General features: G+C 51.5%; 1 protein-coding gene across 3 annotated transcripts in view; it reads left to right on the top strand.

Moving 5' to 3' along the window:
- Positions 1 to 16831, top strand: part of PPP2R2B (protein phosphatase 2 regulatory subunit Bbeta) — a 64008-nt gene that overhangs the window by 8864 nt on the left and 38313 nt on the right. Inside the window, exon 1 of one of the 3 annotated variants that reach the window (XM_030284048.4) lies at positions 13560 to 13780. The exons of the other annotated variants lie outside the window; for them this stretch is intronic. Within the exon in view, the coding sequence (XP_030139908.1) occupies positions 13711 to 13780 (70 nt within the window). The 5' untranslated portion in view covers positions 13560 to 13710. Of the gene's footprint in view, positions 1 to 13559; positions 13781 to 16831 lie in introns of those variants that run through there. 3 annotated transcript variants of the gene reach the window in all.

Here is a 16831-nt window from a genome sequence, read left to right as displayed (position 1 = left end):
TGTGGGAACAAGTAACTCAGTGGAGCCGAGTGCTGTTTTAAGGGAGGTCATATGACAGGACTGAGAAAAAAAAAGAAGAGTTAAAGAAAAAATGTCACACTGGTGTGCTACTCATTCGTCTCCATAGCAAACGGTATAGAAAGAATGACATCTGAACAGCACTCTTTCTTAGGCCATGATTAGATGCGTATGATAAACTTGAGGTAAAACTGAGGTCTGGAGAGTTTAAAGGACCCTGTTCCACCCTAATTCACTAGCAAAACCAAAAAGAGAGCTGCCTCCTGCCTGAAAAGGCAGTTTAATAAATAGCTTTAAAACCCCCAGTGGGGTAAATATTATGTATTTGGCAATGAATGTTTCTTTCAAGGCCCTGAAGAACGGCTGGCACCGCGCCGAGGCTGCCTGGGCTGCAGCGGGGCAGCCGCACTCCGCCTGCCGCTGGGACACAGCGTCCTGTCCTCGACCTCCAGCACCCCCGAGAGAGGGCACAGCCCCCGGAGCAGTGGTGCCTGTTGGCCTGGTGCCGGCCTTGTGCCCACTGCCGCCGCCCAGCCTGTGGCGAGCTCGGCCGGAGCAGACGCAGAGGGAGCTTGGCTGGCTGTGGAGAGCTCTCCTCCCACCAGCAGTCCAGGTCTGCCCTGCAGCAGCTGACACAGAATTGACATTTGATCTTCAGAAATTACCAGAGCTTCCAAATTACACACTGCATGTCAAGAGAGCAGCACAGGTGAATTCTGATCCCTGCTGCTTGATAAATCACAGCAACTCCTCTGTCATCTTTTGAGTAGCTCCTGTGTCTTTTCCTCTTTGGAAGTTATGATAATTTCCAGAATATTTGTATAATAGTACCCTGGCTCACAAATGCTCCAAAGAGTGGAGCAATGCTGGCGTTTCAGTAGCCCTGAGGTAACTCTCTCTTTGTTTTCTCTGAAACCTTTTACAATTTTCTGGTTTTTCACATCTCTCAATTTGTGTCCAGGCTCTGAACCAGCATTTTAGGAGGTTCCAGTGGAGGTGACATGAAAGCTGGGATGTTGAGTTGCTTATGTTAGAGCTGATACTAAAGCTTAGCTTAAAGGTGCCCTTAAGCTAGACTGTTAGCTTTGTAGGGGTCTTTAAGATGAAAGCTCACCCAGAGGCACATTAAAACGAAGCTCTTTACTTTAGGGGCACCTCTAGGCTAGGCTTTTGGCCTTTTAAATATTTTTGAGTGATGCATGTAAAAAGCAATAATTATTTCCTCATATGCTCCAGACAGCAGATTCCTCCATGGATAACCACAGAAAGTGTGGTCAGGTTTCAGTGGGATTGGTAGGACAGGCCAGTTAACAACATGAAGGAAGGTTCTGCTTGGGAACTGTTTCAAATGTGCCTCAAAACTCCTGGTGGCTGGTGCCAGCTTGGAAGTGGGATGGAGTGGTGAAGGGACCAGCTGGCTGGGGGCCAACAGGCTCCTCTGCTGCCCTCAGTCCTGGCACAGAGCACACCTCTGTCTGTGTGCAGGAGAGCCCTGGGAGATGTCTGCTGGACAGGGCAAGGACCCAAATTCAGCTCGAAGTCACACCTGGAACGGCACGGAGCTGGCCCGGCCCCGCCCGGCCCGGTCCGGCCCCGCCCCGCGCGGCCCCGCCCCGCCCCCTGCGCTCCCGTCGGCTGCCGGGAGGGGGCGGTCCCGGTGCCCGCGGGGTCCCGGTGCCCGGGTGGTCCCGGTGCCCGGGGCGGTCCCGGTGCCCTGGGCGGTCCCGGTGCCCGGGCGGTCCCGGTGCCCGCGGGGCCCCGGTGCCCGGGAGCGTTCCGGTCCCGCGGGGAGCGCCGACAGCCTCGGCGGGCGGGGTCCTACGGGCAGGGTCACCCCACGGCTGGAGGCGGCAGCGGCGCGTCCCGGTGCACGCCGGCTGCTGGGAGCACCGGCCGCTCCGGCTCCGTCCTTTCGCCGCTCCCCGCGGGGTCTGACCCCTCCGGATCTGACACCGCTGCCGGGATGCTCGGAGTGGTCCGCCCCGACCGGCGCTGACCTGCGAGACGAGCGCTCGTCTTTAATGACACGAAATGTCGCTGAGGGATTTTTTCCTCAAAAATACTTTTAGTTGTTTAGTTTAATGCTCCGTTCTGGCGTTGGAGGATTTTGAAAATTATTTTTCTTCTCCCCCAGTTTGTGTCGGGATGCTGCTCCCCACACCTCTCCTTCTGATCCAATTCATGTGTGACCATCGGTCTCTACGGGCTTCCTGGAGCTCAGACTGCCCGCAATTTTCCATGTCGAACGGCTCCAACAAAAGCATAAGCTGAATTATAAGCACATTTCCAAGATATCTCTGGAGATATTTCCATTCTGTGACTGTATTTTCCTCACTACAGATGGGTTCAGCTATAGCTTCCCAGCGTTCCCCTGTTGTCTATATTTAGTTAGTGCTTAAATCAGCACAAAGGTGCCTTCTGTCATCCCTCCCACTCGGAAGGGACCTGATGGAGGTTGCAGGGAAATGCTTCAGAGAGGGAAGAGCAGCTGGCGGGGGCTGAGCTTCAGAGCAGATCTCAGGCTGCGGCTGCCTTTAAATGGAGTTATTTTAAGCCCTTGTGGGGAAGGCAGAGTGGTGAGTGTGGTGTGGTCAGGATGACCTACCAATAGGAAGAAACAGGGAAATTGTCTCGTTGTCCCTGCCACGGGCAGCTTTGTCTATCAGTGGAATTGCTGAAACTGTTCTCCTACCCAGGGCCAGAGCCAAGGGTGCCCATTTTCCCCAGCATCACGGGCTGCATTTGACACAGCCACAGGCACAGCTCAGTGTCTCTGATCAGACCCACAGATCTGTTTAGCTGCTGTACTGCTCGGTGGACCCAGTGACAGCCTGCAGCCCCTTGGGTTCTGGGTGCCATCTCTACCAAGCCCACCCAGGACTGCCACAGGTCACCACATGAAGGGTCACAGGGCCACACATGGCACTCATTAAAAAACCTGATAGTTTGAGACTTAACCTTTCTTTTTCCCTCTGCAGGCAGCATTGCAAAACAAGGTCACCAAAAAGGTCTCTGAAATTCCTTAAATATGTTGTTGTGGTGGAGCTGTGCAGGTGTACTTGCTGTACATGAGATGCTGTTCTAACTGTGAACTTCTTGTGTTACACCAGTCACCCCACAAACCGTGGTTGATACTACACTCTAACTAATTTTCTGACATGGATTATAAAAGAAAACCAGGCTGTCAGAGGCTGATTTGGCTATATTTGGGAAATAAACACTCAGCTTTGTAAAGCCATATGGCGGATTTATTCACAATCAGCAGTTCCTTTCAAATGCAAGTTCATGTCATTTAGTAATACATTTTCCAGTGTACAGCTCAGCACTCTGTTTTCTCTGTTTCCTCTGTTTCCTCTTCCAGCGTGTGATCTGGGAGCGGTCAGCTGGCTGCAGCCATGGGCCACCTCCTGTCTGGGCAATGCACATTCAGCAGTATAATGAAGCATTTACATTAGTGAGTTCTTACCAGCTCCTGTGGACTTCATCAGCGGTTTTCATCCCTGCTGGTTTCCAGTGCTGCTGGCTGCTGTTTTGCTTTCTGGGCAGCGTTGCACAACAGTGCAACTTTTGGCCTGGTTTCTTCTGGAAGCAGGGCTATGAGACCCTGCATGGAAAGTGTGTCTGGGTGGCCGTCAGAGCCACTCTCCTCCACTGCTTCAGGCACGTGCTTGGCCAGTCCAGCTCTGGGCTTGGGGGTCTCAGCTCTGTGGGAACGTGGGCAGGGGGACACCCTCCTTGTGCTCTGTGGGGTGGGGGGCGGTCACATCCCAAGGGAGGGGGCTCTGTGTCCAGAGCCGTGCCAGAGATGCTGGGCACCGGGTTCCTGGTGCTGCCGAGCAGGCTCAGCAGGCAGGCAGGTGTGCTCAGCAGGACACAGGATGGGCCCTGGGGGGACTTCAGGAGAGTCACCAGCCTGAAGATCTGGAGCTCTGCAGTTCGGGGGTGGAGAAAGTCAAGAGCTGCTGAGAGGTGCCCATGTTCACAAGATGAAGGATGGCAGGGACAATTCCTGGTGCACGAGCGGGTCCAGGCTCTGGGACACCTGGTGCAGAGCAAGAACCAGGGCTTGGCCCCATGTGGGGTGAGCAGGGCCTGCCCAGGGCTGTTGTGTGCCACCAGGGGTGTCCTGTGCCTTCTCTGAAGGCAAACAGCTCCCCATGTTTTTCTGAGGGTTCTGTGTCCTGACTGTGTGCACATGCACAGCTGCACAGCAAAGGCATTGCCTGCAGAATTACAGACCCCTGCTGCTTGGGCTGCCCTGAAATCTTCGTCTCCTTTTTGTGCTGGCTTTGTAATTTCTCAAGGGTAGTTGTCCTTGAGAGGAAAGATATTTCAGATTTTCTGTGCTTGATCTCAATCCCCATGTTGTTGAAACTTAAAAGCCATAAAATTCACACTGAATTTTCATGTGTGAGTCTGGGAAGGCCATGGAGAATGTTTTTGATAGACTGTCATGCCCATAGTTTTCTGACACCCATTTTTGGAGGGCAAGAGTGAGGGGAACCTTGCTGTTACATCTTTGACATTCTGTTCCCATAAATTTGGGTCTCAGGAAATGAAGCACCAGAGCATCTTTATCAAAGCCCATTGGCAAAAGATGTGTATGATGGTGGTGGATAGGTCTAAAATAGACTCTGCAGTCAGCAGGATGAAAGGTGACTCTTTCTTGTAAGTGGAGTGGAAGGCCTGAGCGAGCAAAATGTGGGGAGTGCTGGGGTCGAGCTGGGGAACCGAGAGTTGCCAGGGGAATGTCTGTGGTTCGTGTGGGGGAGCAGGGTGCTCTGTCCTCTGTCTGGGACATCCCACTGTGGCTGTGCTCTGTGTGCTGCTGCCCAGTGGCAGAGGGAGTTGCTAATGTGTGACCTCATGTGAAATGCACTGTTCAGCTGCCTCTCTGTAATGAGCACAAGCACTTATTCTAAGTCAGCAGCCAAGGTAAGACTGCTGCAAGCTGGCAGCAGTAGGCGCATGCAGACGGTGTGAAATATGGGTGCAGCATTCCATGGGCTGCGCTGGGTGTCCACAGAACACACGGATGGAATAACAGCGTTCATGCTAAAAATTCAATTACTCTTCATGCACGGATGTTTCTCCCTTTAAATGTCCAGAAATCACTCGCAAACATAACAGGAATTGAATCAGTTTTGTTTATTCAATTGGATTAAAGTAGCTGTATTCCCATGTTTACAAGGGCAATTGGATTTAATGTTACTTTGCATACTGTGCTACTCTCATTTTTGGGGGAGTAGTTGTCTGTTCTAGGAAGTAGTTTTTTTTAAAGGACAATAAAATCCTGATGATCACATCATCACATTTCAATGTAGACTTCTATGCCTTATGTCATACTGACCTCATTGTTGATGTTGCTGTTATATATAATTCAGGGAAATGCCTTGGGAAAGGCAGGTGTGTGTTTTCCAGTGTGCTGGAGCCCATGTGCTGCTGCTTGATTCATGGCTGGGTTGGGGCTATTAGAGCTCCTTCCCCCAGGCATTTTATAATCTGTTTAACATAACACAGTCGTTTGTCTTGTTTGCTGACTGTGTAACAGATGGATATGTGATTTTCATAATTACTATATGGACATTAATAAGACGTGATATCTTTTATTAAGTAACAGTTTTCCAGGTTTATTTTTCCAAATGACATGAGGTAGATTACATGTAAATATTAGTGACATACAAATATTAGTTTTGCAGCATAGGCATTCTGAGAAGTCAGGCAAACTTTTAAGGCTCCCCATGGTGTCTCTTGATTTTCTTTTTCCCCTCCCCTAAGCTGTATTTAATGAAGATTCTTAGCACAATTTGGTTTATGGTTTGTTTATGTTTTGTTATGTTTTCCTTGGTATGAGGAGAGCCTAGACCTGGCCAATGTCCTAGGCCACCCTCTATAGTTATGCTGCCAGTGCAGCGTTCTTCCAGCCCATTTCTGCCCTCATGTGATACTGTCATCCCGTCCTTCCTGCTGGAGATGTCCAAAGTGGGAATCAGTGTAAATGAGTAGGAAGGCTGCACACCATACAGAAGAGAAAGTTTCTCTCACTGCAGCCACGGCTGTTCCTGGGAGTTGTCCCTGCTCCATGGCTGAAGAGGAGCCTGGAGAAAGGAGATCAGTTTTCCTGGAAGTGGTGCACCGTTACTGGGGCAGGCCCTTCGCTCATGCTGGCTGTTGCTTTGTGAAGTACCACTAAAAATGGACAAATTCCTGTTAATGTGGAAACAGTAGGTGAGTCGATCATTCCTGACAGGCTCTCTTGGTTCCCCAGCTCTCAGCATTGCATCAGCAATTGCATTTTGCTGTATCCCATTTTGCAATTTCCACCAGGCTGATTTTGGGTCACCATCCATCCTTCTGACAGTTGTGGAACTTCAGCTAATCCCTGTGCAGGTCAGGAGTGCTGCTCTGCCAGACACACAGTTTCCTTTGGGGAGTTAACTCTGCCTGATTGGCCTTTTTGCTTTCCATTTTGTAAGGCTGGCCAGGCTATGTCTGTGTGTGCTTCACTCTGCTGCTGCTGCTGGGTGACATCTAAGGACAAACAGAATAATTGTTATAAGACAGTAATCCCAGCTTCAGGTCCCCAGTGCTCTGAAACCTACTGTGTTTGTGTTGCGAGACATGGGCAGCCCTATTTTAATTTATGGCATGTTTTCATTACTTTTTGATGTGGGACATATTCAATTAACTGAAGACTGTAAAGTAATTGCAGTTTAGGAAATATAATTCACAGTGACCTGGATGTGCTGGTTTTCATTGGTGAACATTCTTTCAAATGAAATCCACCTCTGAGGCCATACGAAATTTTGCATATTAATTACTAATTTAACAGAATAAATGCTAAATAGTCATTCTTGCAAATAATGTCCCAGGATATGTGGGGAAGCATCTGAGTGTCCAATGTAAATACATTACATGACAAAGTTTGCTTTTTCTGTAGTCAGACTGATCCCTGTTTCTCTTTTGCTGGTTCTTCTGTTTGTCAGCTGTTGGACTAGCAATTTGCAAATTGTTGTTTGTTTAATAGTTTTAAAGGTTACAGGTTTTTTGTTTGGTTGGTTTTTTTGTTACTGTGGTGTATGATTGCCATCTTTGCTCTGTGGAACTGGTTTTTGCCTTTGTCCTGCTGACTGACGTGTTTGGAGGCGCAGTGGGGAAGGCAGGTGCCACTGCCCTGTGCAGCCTGAGGCCCGTGGGGAGGGTCTGGCCAGGCTGTGCTGGAGGGGCTGGGTGTGAAGCCAGCTGACCACAAGCACTTGTAGCTGTTCCACTCAAGTGCACCTGTGAGTTCACACATTCCCTCCCACAGGGTGACTTAACCTAATAAAAACATTTTGAGAGCTGTATTTCCATATGCAATAGTCAAATTAACACAGTTATTTTCTTCTCCAACTGAAAATAAACCAACAGGAAAATCCAAAAGTAAAATACTGCCTTTATTTCTGCATTCTGTGCTTACTCGATTTAGTAATTCAGCCTGAGTAATTCCTCTCGTGATTCTCTCACGAGCAATATTCCAGTGTCCTCCTGTATCCTCTTTAACCCCGTATCACATTTTGCTGCAGCGGCAGCGAGCCCTGAGGGCAGCGAGCGCCGTGTGTGTGTGTGTGTGTGTGTGTGTGTGTGTGTGTGTGTGTGTGACGTGGTGCCTGCACCTGGGCTGTGCTCTGTGCCTGCACCTGGGCTGTGCTCTGTGCCCAGGGCTCCAGGAGAGCCGCACTCGTGCCCGCAGTGTGCTTCACTCCAGGTACCCAGCCAATGCCTGTCAGCTGCGGTGGAGTTTGCTACTCTAGGTAAAACCCAAACCCAGAGGAACAGACAAGCACTGACATGGACAAGCCTCCACTGCAGCATGGCTCAGAGTAGCTGTTTTCAAGAAAAAACTTCTTCCTTAGAAGAAGTAGACTGTGCTACACTGGCTCAGATGCTCCAGTGCAGAAGCATGTGGCCTTAATCTTCAGAAGTGGCAAATCCTATTTACTGTGTAAGTATTTAAGCTAATTATATCTCTGATGTGAGGAACATGTGACAAACTGTTCACACTATCCTTTAAAAGACATTGATGTCTCAGACTCTCATGAAATATTCTCATTCCTGTGAGAATGTGTCTCATTCCATTCTTGGCCATTGTATGTGTTCTGCTGTGTATTTAGCAATAATATAACTTAGTAATAATATAGAGGTAATAAGTATGTTATGGCTGGATCATCTGTAGACTAGAATAAGAAATAATTCATAGCAAGTTTTTTCTGGAAGCACCATGTTTATGTTGCTGTGGCACAGGTGCATTATATTGTTGTTGTGCAGCAGTTGCATCATAGGAGAAATCTGAGTAACAGGAAGATGTTTGGGCTCTTCTAAAGCCTGGCACAAAATGCTTAGTAGGGAAAGACTGCATCTGAAGAAAGCTGCTAAAATGCAGCAGAAGCTGGTTAGTCTAACTGAAGGCAGGAGAAAAAGCAGCTGCTCCCCGAGCCAGGCTGAGTGTGTGGCAGTGCTTGTTGCTGGCATGCTGTTAATCATGTACAGCTTGTACCAGCACCTCTAATGGCATGGCAGGGGTCAAGGCCACGTAGATCAATTTATCATTTGACCTTTGGGAAGCAGAAGTCTTCACCTACTTTGCATTCAATGAACTGATTCTTCCCTTTTCTGTCCAGAGGTCCTGACTCTTGTTCACCATATGGGAAGAAGAGGGCTGCAAGCTTGATCTCTGCATGCAACCTGGCTTCCCAATTTTCTTGATCTTGGTTTAATCTGGTAAATTATTTGCCTTCCTCAAGCCATGCTAATTAAGGCTCATATGATTGGGACTTCATCACAGATGTGGGTTATGGCTTCCTCAGCTTGCTTACGTGACTTAGAGGAGAAAACATGAAAAACAAATTGACTTAGTGCAGTGAAATCACAGTCAGCTCTTGCTGTGCTGCAGGAGCACAAAGGTAGGGCTCTAGAGGACAGCAGAGGGTGCACAGGGGCTCAGGGAGGATATTAACATGTGGTGGGGGTTGTTGGTGTTCCCTGGGAACCACGCAGCAGCTCAGCACACTGCCAGGGGATGGTCCTGCATGAGGCGTTGACCATGAGGGTGTTCATCCAGAGAGGGCTCACCCTCCATGCACGTCCCTTCATGGCTGGATGGGAATGGGATGGGAATGGTCTTTGCTGGCTGGTGCAAGCTGGTGCCCTTCCTGAGCCGTGCCCAGGCTCCTTAGGCTGGAAGACAGGAGCAGCAGTCTCTCTGGGTGCTCAGCTGGCACAATATTTATAAACTGGCAGTGAAGGACTCGGTTGTCTGTGCTCCTCAGAGACCAGGATCCCTGACCTGGTGTCTGTGTCTCTGGCCATCCCAGGGAGCTGTACCTGTGGTGTTGGATGCGTTCAGCACTGGGGATGGTGAGGAGCTCGGGATTCCTGCAGGGTGTGCAGCATGGGGGGCTCTGCCCTGAGACAGCTTTTTCCCTTTGGAGTTGTCCCTTAAGTATGGGCCAGCCAGCCACCAGCCCAGGTGGCTGACACCAATTATATGTGGAGAATAGGAGTATAATTACCTCATTTAGCTCTTCAGAGTTGTGAAGTGCTGTCTCTACTGGAATCTGTGAGCTCTAGGACTTGGAGTACTGGACATGATAGGAGAAATTGTACAAGGGCTTTAAGTACTCTCCTTCTCAGAATACTAATTGTGTGCCATGACCTTCACCCAGATCAAAGATCAGGTGCAGGCTCTGATGTGAGATGTTGAGGGGTGTCATGAAAGGCCTGGTTTCCCTTCCCTAGCAGAGATGGGCTTTCAGTTAAAGCATCTCTGACCTGGTCCATGCAGGTAGAAGTAGCCACCACCTGTGTTGGTCCATAGTTTGATCAGTCTACAAGGCTGAGATGCTGCAGAGTGAGTATGTCCCATTCCAGGAGCAGTTCCCTGTCCCACCCTGGAACAGGGGCATGTTCCACCCAGGGGAAGGGACAGAGAGGGGGAAGCAGTGTCTACATGCAGCTTCAAGTTGCTGTGCTGCTCACAGACCTGTGGTAGGCAGAGGACGGGACCCTGGGGCTCTCACTGCTAGCCCTGTCCCCTGTGCTGTGGGCATGTGCTGTCACCAGTGCTTCTGCACACGGGCTGGCCTCAGGCACTGCCCCACTGAGGGCACTGAGCTAACCATCAGTTAACCAATAGAAATAATTCTTACAAGTTTAAAAGAAATTCTGTTATCTATATTTAAAGGTTAAATAATGAGGGTATTGTTCTAACCCAAAACAGTAATTAGGAAAATAGATTGAGTGCTCGTGGATGGGAGAGTAAAATAAATGCTCTGAAGGAAGTTCTGTACTGGGCACAAAATTGAAAGTTTGATTCAATTATTCTTCACACACGGTTTAGATCCCACAGAAAGCTGAGCATGGAACTCTTCAGCCTCTCTAATTGAAGCAAAAATCATTGGAGTGGAAAGTGTCCTGGCTCTTCAGGAGATGTCAAAGTACAGAACATGGCAGACACCTGGGGGTTTGGGAAACTGTGACAGCTACAAGCTGACCTTTGGCAAATTTAATCTGCAAATGGATTCCTGTTTAGGACAGCTAATGCTTTTAGTTATTGTAAAGTCTTGTTCCTGGATTTTAAAAAGCTGAGAATAAATGGATTTCATGATGCAGCTCCTATGCATGCTGCATAACAAACAGGTGGCTAAGAATCTGTTTAAATGATACAGTGCATTGAAAAACTTTGCAGAACTTATGAATACGTACGTATAATTCATGCACAATGGGAGAATGATTTTTGCAGCTTAATAAAGGAGAGGGAACTTGGCACTTGTTAAAATGAAAATACACTGAAGATGGTATCTACGGAAAAGGAAGGGAAGGAGGTCACTGGTTGTGTTTATGATATTCACGGGCATTGCAGGGGCTTGTTACTCAGCTGGGCATTGCCTTTGGCCTGAGGTTTGGCATCTGGGATCTGGTGAGAGAAGGTGATATGGTAACAATTGCTTATTCAAAATCCACCTGTATTGTTCTTGTCTGAAGCTGCTCTTGCCTCTTACAGGACACCTGCAGGTGAGTGTAGCTTGTAGACAGAGAACCCAGTTCCTGGGGATTGTGTTGTGGTGCAGTTTTAATCTGTGTTCTCCATCTATCTTTTCCTGCGGGAGGTCCATGTTCTTCCCTCAGGAGACAGGACTCCACAGACAAAGGTGTAGCTGACTTGCCCAGAGCCAGCAGCACTTTCAGGTCTGTGGTGTGTTGGGGTCTGGTCCCCTGGGCTGCTGCATGCACAAGGAGCTGCCAGCAACATAAAAATTATTTTTAAAGCATGATGTTAGTGCTGTGGCTCTCTTCGGCCTGCAGGAGAGCTTTGGTCAGCATATCTGTGCTGTGCTGCAAAGCCGTGGCCAGGTCCTGTGCCTTTCCAGGGACTGAACTCAGACTAACCCGTGGCTCTCACCCATGCAGCCAAGAACAACCTCAGCCTCAAATACAATGTGTTTCCATGACTTAAACATGTGCCTGGTGATTATAGAAAGTAAATCACATTCCAGTATAATTCAGTGAAGGCTTGGGCATGGAGACTTCAGGCTTATGCCTGTCTGGTGAATTCTTCTGGCTTGTCACATTAGTAATCCCTATATTAATGAGTAGCCTGTGACATGATGTGGTTGACTGACAAATTCTGAAGTCATACATGTATATGAGTAAGTGCCAGAGTCCTTCAAGGTGCAGTTTTACAATGTCTTGTATCAGCCGATTTGTGACAGCGTGTCAGAAAACATCCTGGAGAGGCAGGCAGCTGTGGGCCTGGGAATTCACCTCTCCTCATAAGGTCACAGTGGGCAGAAGAAGCTTCCCCTCTCTTGCCTCTTGCCTGAGAATATCCGCACACTTCTCCAAGGGACGTGCAGTGCTTGTGCTAGATGTGCTGGTTGTGCTGGTGTGGGGGTGTGCTGGGTGTGCTGGTGTGGTTGTGCAGCACAGGTGTGAAACATGCTGTCCAAAAGATGTACATACTGAGCGTACTGGAGTCCTTGAGCCCTCTTGCTCAGAGGTGCTTTCTCCCGTGCTTCCCCTAGAATAAGCAGCCCCCAAGCAGGCAGTGAATCTCAGCAGAATATTAATATAGGCTGTAAAATCTTTCACCTTCCCAATGAGATTTTAATTATGATACTACAGTTGGGAGAGGAAATCAAGCTGCAGTGCATCACTGTATTTACGATGTTATCCACCATCTTTGTCCATTCCCTCTGCATCCTCCTATTCCAGTAACAATTACACTCCCACTGAGATGGCCCTGGACTGTCAAGCAGCTCCTGTGCTGTGGCACGCCAAGCTCTGCAGTTCCTCCATGGCATGGGGGTCTTGCAGGTGCTGGGTGGGTGGGCACACAGTGTGAAGGCGCCATGGGCCTGCACCTGCATGTGCCAGCTCCCTGCTGTGCCCGGCCAGTGCCCAGCATCGATGACATTCTTGTGCAGAGTGAACAAAGACAGTGCTAAGGTGGGTCAGTGGGGTGCTGTGGGGTGCAGGCCTGGGTCAGACCCCAGGCTGTGTGTGTGCACCGGTTTCCCTTCAGCAGCTGAGTAGTGGAGAGTGGGGGCAGAGGGGACACTGTGGGTCAGATGTAAGAGTGGGGAGCAGTGGCTGTCCTCTCACTGCTGCCCAGTGTGTGCATTGCTGCCTGGCTGGGGATTTCTTATGCCCTGATGCTGCCGTTGGATTTTACTTCCAACTTAGGGAACTTTTCCCCTGAGAGTTTCTTCCCTGTGTCTGTCAGTGGCTCAGCCAGTGCCAAGGCATCTTCCAGGACTCTATCAAGACACAAAATGCTTCCAGTGGCAATTGTTCACTAGATAATGAGTCCAGAATACAGCCTGTCCTTTCAGAGATGTGCCCTGAACAGGAAAGCCCGACCTTCCCCCATAGCCCTTGGGTTCATTTTCTTCTCTGGATGCCACCAATCCCCCCATTCACATCGACCTTTGTGGTCATAAGTCATCCATCATTCCTACCCCCTTCCAAAGTCAAGACAGGGTGAGCCTGGACTGACTGCCCGTGGGCACACACCTCCTTAGCACTGCTGGCATGGCCTTTACTGCATCCCCTGTCCCGGGACTCCCAGCGTTCGTATGCTCTGGCTCTGCCAAAAAAGGGTCTGCTGCCAGCCCTGGGCTGGGATCTTGCTGCTCCCTGGGCAGGCAGGTCAGGGAGCAGCAGTCCTTCTGCCTGAAGGCTGCAGGAGCTTCCCCAGGGACAGGGGTGTCCATCAGGGGCAGTGACGCCCCGGGCAGGAAGGGGCAATCCCCGGTCAGGAGTGTCCCGGGGCAGGTGCGCCACCAGGTATGACAGCATCCCGGGGCAGCAACGTCCCCAGGCAGGAGGGCGCGTCCCAGGGCAGGAGCATCCCCGTGTGGCAGGAGCATCCCCCCTGGTGGGAGCATCCCCGGGCAGGAGCGATCCTGGGACAGGTGCATCTCGGAGCAGGACCGTCCCCGGGGCTGGGGCTGGGGCTGGGGCTGGGGCTGCGCCGCGCTCCGCCCGCCCGCCGGTGCCGGTCGGTGCCGTATGGGAGGAGCCACCGGGCACCGCCGCCCCTGCGCCCCCCCCGCCGCATTTGGCGGCCGCCGCCGCGGAGCAGGGCGCGGGGGGGGATGATGGATCCGCGGCTGCGGCTGCTGACGCCCCGCGCCCGCCTGCCCGCCGTCAATGGAGGAGGACGCTGAGACCCGCAAGATCAGCAGCAGTTTCCTGCGAGACCACAGCTATGCCACGGAAGGTGAGCCCGGCCCGCAGCCCCCGGCCCGCCCGCAGCAGGTGAGGCCGCCCCGCAGCGGCCCCGGCCCCCGCCCGCACCGCCGCGCATCGCTCCGCGCCTCCGCCGCGGCTCTCCGCGCCCCGGGGCCGCGGCTGTCCCGGGACCGGCGCCGCTGCCCCGGCCCGGGCTGCTCAGCCCCGCGGCGGCGGCCCCGCGGGCTCGGTGCGGGCGCGGCGAAGCCGCTGCGGTGACTCAGCAGCGCCGGGTGTCGCGGATGGGCTCCCCCGGGCCGGGCCGGGCCGGGCCGGGCCGGTCCCTCCGCGGAGCGGGGCTGAGCCGGGGCGCCGGGAGCCGCCCGCAGCAGCGCTCGGGACGCAGCCGCCCCAAGCCCCGCCGGGCCCCTCCGGGAGCTCCTGCGCCTTCGCTCCTCCGGCTCCCGACCCTGCCACAAGCCCTTCCCCAGCGGAGCGGAGCCCGCGGGGCCGGAGAGACGCGGAGCTCGCCGGAGCCGGAGGGATGCGGGCGGCGGTCGCGGTTCGCGATCGGCTTCCTCAGCCCCTGAGGGCGTTCGCGGTGCTGCAGGTGGCTGAAGCCGCGCTGTGGGGTGCAGGAATACGGAAGACGCTGGTGCAGATCTGGTCAATGGAGCAGCTGTTTCGGGGGTATTTTCAGTACAGGCCACTTCAGGAAGGTGTAGTGAAGTGCATCCTGACTGGTGCGTTGCAGATGCAAGGAGATGCCAAGGCTATTGGACATGGATAATGTCAAAGCCCTGGTGAGGCTCATGGTGCATTTGAAAGTGGCTTCCCATAATAGCTCAAGAGCAGAGAAGATGGTGTGGCCATGTTCGTTTCAGGCATCAGAACATGAGCTCAGCCTGCACATGCTGCTGCAGCCACCACAAAGGCAGCTCCAGCAGAGAGGGATGAGGGAGGGATGGGGATGGAGCTGCTGTTGCCTCTGCTATCTTCCCTGGTAGCTGAAGAGCTGTCAACTTCACATCAGCTCTGTCACAACCTCCCTTTGCTCTCTCTCTTCAGGAGGAAAGTGCAGCTGATGTAAAACAAAACTGAACCCCCCCCTTTCTGGTAGCACTGACACCTTCAATGAGGCTTCAAAAACCAGATTCCATACCAGAGTCTGAGCAAGCTTATTCATGGCTTAATTAGTAGCCAAAGAGGCTTTCACTTACTGTGTCATCCTCATGAGACTTAGAGGAAGCCAGACTTTGGGAATTTTGTCACATGGCTAAAGGAGGGTTTATCTAGTGGAAAATCTTCGGCTTGATGTAGTAATGGAAAGCTTTGAATACCTGATGAGCCAAAGAAATGGTTGTTTGTGTTGCTTGTGTGTAGCTGGAATGGAGCGCTCAGCGTGGCAGCCCCCAGGCGCTGGGGATGGCTTTTCCTGGGGCATCCCTGGCTCTGCCGCTCTGCTTGGGTGTTTCACGCTGTGGCCCGGGGTCCCGCAGGGCGTGTTGTAGGGCCAGGTGCCGGTGCACTGTGGGGCTGGCCAGTGGGCAGAGCTGCCCTGGGGCTGAGTGGCGGACCTGTGGAGGCCACACCACGCTGAGTGACGGGATGTTTCTGCTGAGAGGAGTGGTGTGGGCCAGTGCTTCCGGCAGGATGGGACTGAGCTCCCATACCTCCCAGTTGTCTAGCTCACATCACCATGTGCTGTGCTCTCTGAAGGATGATTTTGCTGTTGCTGCATTCTAAAAGGCAGCTGCAACAGCCAGCAAATGTAAAATGAGGCTATAGCTACCTTGTTGTGACCTGCTGAGAACTCAAGTTTCCTGGTGGGGAAGGGTGGAGGGTTGAGATGAGCCCGCAGCGATTTCTGCCGGTGCCCCTGGGAAGGCTGGGGATTTGCAGTGGTAAAATCCAGTCTGTAATCTGTGGCTGTATGCTGGCATTTTCAGAAAGACCTTCTGCGTCGTACTAGGGAGCCATAGCAATGCTCTCGGTAGAAATGAAACAGACAGAGGCATTTGTGCAGTAGATGACAGAATCAACCGTGTGATCCCTGCTGCGGTGGCAGGGCAGGGAGACGTACAGGAGGGGATTTAATGGTTCTGTATCAGCTGGGAGTTTTTCTTCACTCCCTGCTGTATAGAACTCCTGACTCTATGCAGTGGTTTTGCTAGAGGGAGGCTGCACTTTGAAATGGTAGATTCTGCTAAGATAAAAAATTTAGATAATTTAATTTTATTTTTTCTACATGTGAAAGCAGCATATGCCTAAAACGCTGTAGTATCTGGTTTAAAAAGAAGAAAATCCTTCTAAATGCTGTGCAGCAAGTGCAGACTTGCTTTGGAAATGAAGGTGTCTCTGGTGTGTCAGCTGAGGGAAATAGCCGGTTATGTAATTTGCTTTAGTGAAGTGTCGTTGTCACTTAAATAGGTCTGGTATTTTCATGCAAATGTGGGGTGAGAATGGTATTTCACAAGTGCACATTTGAATGCCTTGTTCTTGTGCAGCTCAGAGTATTGCTGAGAAGAAACCGGGCCCTTGTACTAATTCGACTCGGGTTGCCAGGGAGGTGGTGAGGTGCAGCCCACGTCCCCAGCTGTGTCACAAGGTCTGCCGGGCACGGGGAGCAGGGTGAGTGGGTTCCAGGGCAATGCCAGCTCAGATCTCAGCGCACTGCTGCAGAACAGCAGATCTCACATGAAAAATCTCCAGAAAATATGCTTGATTTGTTCTTGTTTTGCTTAAATGTATCTTCACTGGCAATTCTGCTGAGTGCCCAGCCAAAAGTAGGACAAATAGAGACATTTGAATACAAACAACCATTGGAGCAACTTCCACTTCTGGATGTGCTTGTTGGAATGTGGCCTTAAGGGTCCTTCATGTCCCCTGCCCCAGGTTGGCCCGTTTCAGCAGCTGGACCCAAAACTCCTGTCTCCTTTAGGCTTCAGGCTGTGAGTGTCACCTGTTTTGTGCAGCAGTGCTGTTCACCTGGCATGTCTCAGAGTTCTTGCAGCGGCTGACAGTTGGGTAAATACCTCCCAACAGGAAAGGAATGACATGAATGACCCTGCCCTTGAGCCCTGCCCTGAGCCCTGCCCAG

The sequence above is a fragment of the Taeniopygia guttata genome, chromosome 13 (genome assembly GCF_048771995.1).
Source record: "Taeniopygia guttata chromosome 13, bTaeGut7.mat, whole genome shotgun sequence".
NCBI classification, from domain to species: domain Eukaryota; kingdom Metazoa; phylum Chordata; class Aves; order Passeriformes; family Estrildidae; genus Taeniopygia; species Taeniopygia guttata.
This window is presented reverse-complemented; position numbering and strand designations above follow the sequence as displayed.